This window comes from Neltuma alba, unplaced genomic scaffold (assembly GCF_004799145.2).
Source record: "Neltuma alba isolate B1F8T4 unplaced genomic scaffold, ASM479914v2 tig00005094_pilon, whole genome shotgun sequence".
Taxonomy (NCBI): domain Eukaryota; kingdom Viridiplantae; phylum Streptophyta; class Magnoliopsida; order Fabales; family Fabaceae; genus Neltuma; species Neltuma alba.
The window spans coordinates 24,358-31,544 of record NW_021633977.1 but is presented as its reverse complement, the minus strand read 5'-3'; the positions used below and the strand labels follow the sequence as shown (position 1 = coordinate 31,544).

Genomic DNA, 7,187 nt, shown 5'->3' with positions numbered 1-7,187 from the left:
CACCCCCCTTTTCTCTCTTGCACATTGGAGAGTTATTAGTACAAAAACAAATATTTTTTGTGGTTTATTTAATTTACACGTCACTCATGCGATAGTAAATTAATTGGTTTATTGACAGCAGGATAAACACAGAAAATACAGTTTGGGGTCCATTTTAAAATTTTGAAGGTCAAAAGAATTACATGCATTTGACTCAAAGTTCTTGCTTTGTGGCCAATATTATAGTAGTTTTAGGTTCTTGCCTTCGACCAACTTGTATCTGCTTCTATAGGCCGGGAACATTCTAATTGATGCGCGCGGTGCAATCAAGCTGGGGGATTTCGGTGTATCTGCTTGTCTTTTTGATTCAGGTGACAGGCAACGTACAAGGAATACATTTGTGGGGACACCTTGCTGGTATGATCTGAGTTTTTTTTTTTTGGTAACTTGTTGTTCTGTTGATATTCAAAATGATTCTCTTGAACTGCTGGAAGTTGATGCATTCGCAGATTTTATCTCCGAATTTGCCCAATTTTTATGTAGTCAATATACACATGTGCATTGAGTCTGTTGCCATTTCTTCTTTTTTCATGTCATATAATAGCTTATCTATGATCATGAGTGTTGGAAATAAACTGTATAACATTTTGGTCGCAGGATGGCACCTGAAGTCATGGAGCAACTGCATGGTTACGACTTCAAGTCAGTGATTATGATAATTATATATTTTTCCCTTCTTGTCACACTTCCTGGTGGTAACATTCAGTTGGAAATCGTACTCTTGTAATTGCAGAGCAGATATGTGGTCTTTTGGTATAACAGCACTGGAGCTTGCCCATGGTCACGCTCCTTTCTCAAAGTATCCTCCCATGAAGGTGTGCTTACTAAGACAGGAACCTTTCTCATTGAACCCTGAATGATGTTTTCAGGAATTTAACCTTCTACATGTTCAGGTACTTCTTATGACATTGCAAAATGCACCGCCTGGCCTTGATTATGAACGAGATAAGAAGTTCTCTCAGGTCGGCTTACTTTGAATATATACTAAAACTACGTCCTATGTTTCCGTTTTCAATAAGGTTTGATCCTTGAACCCATTTTTCCCCTTCTATCCTGAAATCTTTCTTCTATGTTGTCAGTCATTTAGGACGATGATTGCTAAATGCTTGGAAAAAGATCCTTCAAAACGACCCACTGCAAGCAGTTTGCTAAAGAATTCCTTCTTTAAGCGAGCTCGCTCTAGTGATTATATTTCGCGAACGCTTTTGGAGGGGCTGCCTGCATTAGGTGATCGCATCAAAGCCCTAAAGGTTGCATATTGTTGCCTAATAATTTTTTCATGCTTCCATGTTGTATAATATTTTATAGGGCTGTCATTCTATTGCAGAGGAAAGAAGAAGATATGCTTGCAAAAGAACAAATTCCTGATGGGCAGAAGGAGGAAATATCACAGGTAGTGTGTGTGTGTGTGTGTCTGTTTTTTTGTCTTATCAGCAAGCAAGCAAGCAAACACTCAACAAAATTATTTTTGACTTTTTGTGTAGAATGAATACAAGCGAGGAATTAGTAGCTGGAACTTCAATCTTGAAGATATGAAAGCTCAGGCTTCATTGGTACCCAAGCTACCTTATCTTTTCTCTCACAATGAAGTTGTGATTCCTGAATTTTAAAAGTATTTTTTATGTCTTTTAGATACAGGATTTTGATGATGCAATGTCTGAAATCAATCCAGGAGGAAGTTCGAATTCCACATCACCAAATGATGTGCAAGAGAAGCAATCACCACGTGCAAACCAATCTCAACTTACTGACATGGTATTCATAAATTTTTCAATGCAGCTGGAAAATGTTTGCCGCACTTAATATTCGTTTTCCCCCTTGTTTTTCTCTTCTACCTTGCAAGCAGAATAATATTTTCTTTGAGTAGTTTCTAATAGCAATGCTTCACAGGAAGATAACGACGAGATGCGAAATCAATCAGCTCCTGTGCCTGCAGTAGATTTCACAACAACTGATGCCAAGTATGATAATACATGCAGTAAATTATTTTATGGAAATCATGTTGTAAGAGTTTTGAGAACATCGCAGGCTTTTGCCTGTGCCTAAGGTTTTTGTTTTTGTTTTCACTTCTAGAATCAGCAAGGGGCTAATAAATTAATCATATCTTTTCAATCCAGGGTTAGAAGTGAAAAATCTAATGATGCCTCTATCACCAGTTTAAGCCATGAACACAACTTATCACAGAGTGCTTCACCGCGTCTTGAAGATCATGTAGTGGACCATAATTTTAGTGAAAAATGTGATATGGAGAATGGGGGAAGACAGGTGGAGCCTACTCATTCTTACCACAGAAGATGTTCATCAAGCATCTTACCTGAAGTTACTCACACACCTGCTCGTGGGGAAATGTAAATGTTTCAACTAAATCTTTTCATTTTATAAAATTGCATTAGATTGTTGCAATAGTCATTAGCATCATGTCTGTGCTGGACATTTGGGTGCTGATCTATCAATCTCGTGCTGCCTTGGCTTGGATGTCTTACGATGTTTCTGGTTATGCCCTATATATATTTGACCGAGCTTCATATGCTCCTTATTCTGGCTACACGAACTTAATTTCAAGAGACTGGACTGCTTTATCTTTCTTCTTTTCATTGGAGTCAGTACCTAAGAAAGATATATTCGTTTCATTCTTGCTTCAAACCTTAAACTACTCTAATTAAGTACTGCGAACATGGCGATATCTTATGCTGCTCAATTTGGTGTTTATGGCCACTGCATGTGTTCATTTCATTGCTATATTATATTCAGAAACAAACGGAGAAAGGAGTATTTATCATAGATTTCAGATTTTTTTTTACTACAAGATTTCAGGTTTAATAAATAAGATTATCATATTCAATTAAGATTATTTATTTCTTCATTTTGGCTTCTTAATTTGAATGGTTTTGTGCATCATTGGTAGTATGCTTCTGCCTTTCAGGTATCAGATAGTTATTATATACTCTTGTTGATGTTGCGAAGGAAAGTTGATAAAATTCAATGTAATTGAGTTTTAATGAAAAAGAACTTTCGACAAAATATCTTGTCATTTTTTTCATGTAAATGATTTCATTTACAGAATCCCATAGAAATTTAAATCATGAATTTTACCTTCGTCAATAATTTGGGAAACGGTCTCTTATGCCTTATTTTACTGGCTTTTGACAAACTGTGTCGAATAAGTGGTGTTTCCATTGATTTACAGGTGAGAATTGACAATGGTCAGTTGTATTATCATTATTCACGCTTATTTATTATATGAATGACAGAGAGAAGATACATAATCTGTCCCATAGCGTTTCAAGTTGCAGTGCAACAACAGTACCACAGTCAGGAGAAGGTACATGATCATATTACTCCACTGGTCACATGACTTGATTGTCAAGTTCAAGGAAATGTCACAAACTATTTTCTCTTTCATCTAACTGGCAGCTCATGAGCCATGCAAAAATGACTCCCGTGTCTTATTAAAAATAAATATGTCCTTGCAGCAGCTAAATCTCTCTCTTTACTTTTTTGGTAATATGCAGCTGCAAATTTGGACGACACTGATGAGAAAGTAAAGGTGCCAGTTGTTCAGCAGAGAGGACGTTTTAAGGTTACATCTGAGAATGTTGAATTAGAAAAGGTGAATACCCTGATGTAGATGACGCGACTTTCCTTAAGACTAAATAATAAATGAAGTTTTCTTTCAGGTGGCCCCAACTCCTATTCTGCAAAAGAGTCAAAGCATGCAGGTTAGTTTTTTGCATCATGCATTACTAAATTTCGATCAAAACAGGCCGTTCGGATACCTCAATTGCCATGTTCTCTCGGTCTATCATGTCCGAAAGCAGTGATAGATATATGTGAAAATATTATTAGATGTTCATCAACATCCAGTTCACTAACCTCTTCAGCTTTATAGAGAAAACTCAGCTCCCACTAGGATAAAATGACCAAATGAGTAACCCTTTTCAATTTACATTTGGCTTAGGCAATAATGGAGTCTGATTTGCAGCTTATGTTTATACCTAAATGAGTAAAACCTCCTCTTAACATGAAGTTGAGTTAGCATCACATACCAATATCTAAGCAGACATGGCTTTCTAATTAACTGAACATCTTACGTTTACCTGGTTCCTGTAGGTTATTAGCTCGCACAATGTAACTCCTCTACCTTCAATTTTACCACTATCAACGACATCCCAGGCTACACCAACAAATGTTTCTGGTTCTTCGCTTTACCAATTATTGCTTTGTGTGCTGCAAGCAAATATCGAACAAAGGGTATGTTCAATCATATTCATATGGTCCTAACTCCTGCAGCTAGTATCCATAATAACTACCTTTATATACGTCAAAAATAAGGTGACACTATCTTACTTTTCTTTTGATATAGGACACTATCTTGCTTTTAATGAAACATGTAACCGCTGGTGACTCTACAGGTTCCTTTTATTTGAAGTTTTCTTCAGATCTTTTCCTTTGTAAGGTTTCTATTTATGTACATAATTTTTAGATTATCATATCTGTCAATCGTGCAGTTGATGGAGCATCTAACCAATCACCGGCTTCGGCAATGGAGAAATCTTTGGTATGAATTTTAATGGCAAATAGCATTAGAAATCATTTAACTCTATATGAGGATGTATCTGGCTGAGAACTATCAGCGCTTGGCTACGGTATAAGGAAGTTTGAAGCCGGTTTTGGATAGTGACACTAACTGATTTTAGGTTTGAAATCAAAGAACTTCAACGAGAAAACGCATTTGAAAAAGAGTTGAGTAGTCAATTACACTTGTAACAGATTCCAATTTAGGCATATGATAAGGTTCCTGGGGTTCAGGTTGTCTCCATCAGGCGGAGGAAAAATTTCTAATTCAAACCTTGAGTGGACTAACAATTATAGCCAGTCAATTAAATTGCTCAACTTTATGCTGTTCTTTCTGGCGTGCTAGATCATTTAACTGTGAGACACATAAAGAAGAGCAGCCTCTTGGCTCCTTGATTACTGTTCTCAGTGTTTGCAAATATTGATTGTGCTAGCCATCATGAAACATTCTTGCAGCTATAAATTAGCATGACTGTCCTTTGGACTTGCAATGGGATACACGCTCTATGTATTTACCTTCCAAAGATAATTTCCCTTCACTTCTTGGGAACTATGCCTTTTTAATATTTTCTGAGTTTGCTTAAATGACTTGATATTCACCTTTCCCTGTATTACTCAACGGGAGATATTGGTTTATGCACTACTGCAGCTTGAAGCATCTCACGAGAGAGAGAAAGAGCTACTTCATGAAATAACTGAGTTGAATAAGAGGTGTTGTATTATGAGTTTAAGATACACGATTATTTGATATGATGTCAAATAGGTCTTAAACCTTGGTTTTGTGATATGTAGGCTCCGAAGTGACCAGGAACAGATTAAAAGATTGAAATCAGAAAACGCTCAGGTTTGTATCAATTTGCATGCGGTTTTGTACTTATATTTTTCCGAACCAGAATTTTGTGTAATGAATGTAACTTTTTAACTTGTAAATCTTAGGTGTGATATTGCACTATCGGAATGGATATTTGGGGAAGGATTTTGGAGGTGTTATCGTTGCTCATGAAGCGTATGCCTAGGAGTACTCAAATTTAAGTTCTTCATGGACATTTTCAATAAATTAAGAAAAAAAAGGGGGTTAATACAAACTTTGGTCCTTCAAGTTTGTTATTATTTTAGTTCTGGTCTCTCAAGTTTCAAACAATAAGTTTTGATTCCTCAAGCTTCTTTTCATCTATAACAATATAATCTAATAAAAACTTATATCATTTTGTTCCTTGAGAACCAAAACATACGGTTTGACACTTGAGGAACCTCATATCAAAATAAGGATAAACTTAAAAGACTAAAGATTATATTAACAAAAAAAAGTACAGGAAGAAAGCAGAATAGGGAGATGACTGCAAAGTTTTCTTGATTACTTTTTACTAAGGATTTGTATTTAATTACATTGTAGGTAATATGAATTTTATCATAGTCTACATTAGTACAGACTTAATGTTTATAATTTCACCCAAAAAAAAAAAGGATTCAATGTTGATAAGATTCTAAGTAGATATCTTGTGCTGTTGTTTTTGTTTTTGTTATAGTGGGTCCCATTGACATGTAGAACCCACTGTATCCCTCTCATATGAGTGTTTGGTTGAAGGTTTCATGTTTGATTTTAATCCAAATATGGGTGTTTGAATGAAATTGAGGAAAGCATGGTCTTGGTTTTTTTTCCCCAAAAGTTTTGGTTGTCAAAACCGTAGTTTTAGAAATGTTTAAATATTTAGTATAAGACAGTATCTAGAGCAGAATTGTTTTCAATAAGAAAATACTTGTGCTTAGAAAAAAAGAAGTGTCCAAGCATTATTACATCCAATCCTTAATATTAGAGCTGGTTGATTAATTTAAATAGATTTAAAAAATTAGTTAAATTAATTATTCATAATAAACAATAAATATGTATTGTATTTTCTAAAATAACTTTGCTAATCATGTGTATTAGTTAGAATTACCATTTTATAAAACTTTTAACATATGTAACTATTGCAAAGATTATCTTGAGAAAAAATAGATAAATATAAGAGACAAAATAGATTGTGGTTTTATATTTAAAACAAAATTAAATATCAAACTAGTTTTTGTATTAATAACTGAATGTGGAAGTTCATAGTTAGCAGAAATCAAAGATAAAGAGATGAAATGAAAAATAACGTATAGGAGGCAATTTTTCTGCGCCGAGTGTAGTAATAATTCCCAACTGGGCAATATTTATTCCCATAGGCAGCGGTGAAAACTAAATGAATCAATCATTCCTCAGCAGCAGAACATTCTTGTTTTGTTCGTCAAGCATTAGTGAATGCTGATGGACGATTCATCTGCCTGAAGGCGCAAGCCTTGGCAAAATTTTGTCCAAACTAATCTAAGCTAATTATATGAACTCGTTTGGAAATTACAGTGACGGCCATCTTGTCTTTTCTGGGACACGTTCAAGCGAGTGGCGGACCTATTTATATGTACTCTTTTCTTATTTAATATATGACCTAATTATTAAATTGATTTTGATCCTAAATATAAAACATATTTATCATATTTATTAATTTTTCTAAATTATCTTTATTGACACTCTTTTAATCATAATTAAGTTTGAG

At 34.9% G+C, this 7,187-nt stretch overlaps 1 protein-coding gene across 1 annotated transcript; it reads left to right on the top strand.

Annotated features, from left to right (window-relative positions):
• Positions 1 to 271: 271 nt before the first annotated feature.
• On the top strand, positions 272 to 5,556 carry LOC114746768 (serine/threonine-protein kinase 4 homolog B-like; the record flags this gene model as incomplete). Its single annotated transcript, XM_028935050.1, has 19 exons — positions 272 to 396; positions 637 to 681; positions 773 to 854; positions 933 to 1,001; positions 1,119 to 1,289; positions 1,367 to 1,432; positions 1,524 to 1,592; positions 1,672 to 1,794; positions 1,930 to 2,000; positions 2,157 to 2,387; positions 3,291 to 3,361; positions 3,552 to 3,649; positions 3,717 to 3,758; positions 4,150 to 4,290; positions 4,403 to 4,451; positions 4,548 to 4,597; positions 5,264 to 5,325; positions 5,407 to 5,458; positions 5,551 to 5,556. Coding segments are annotated over 19 exons (1,623 nt in total), but the record flags the coding sequence as incomplete, so codon positions are not given.
• Between the last annotated feature and the right edge of the window lie 1,631 nt (positions 5,557 to 7,187).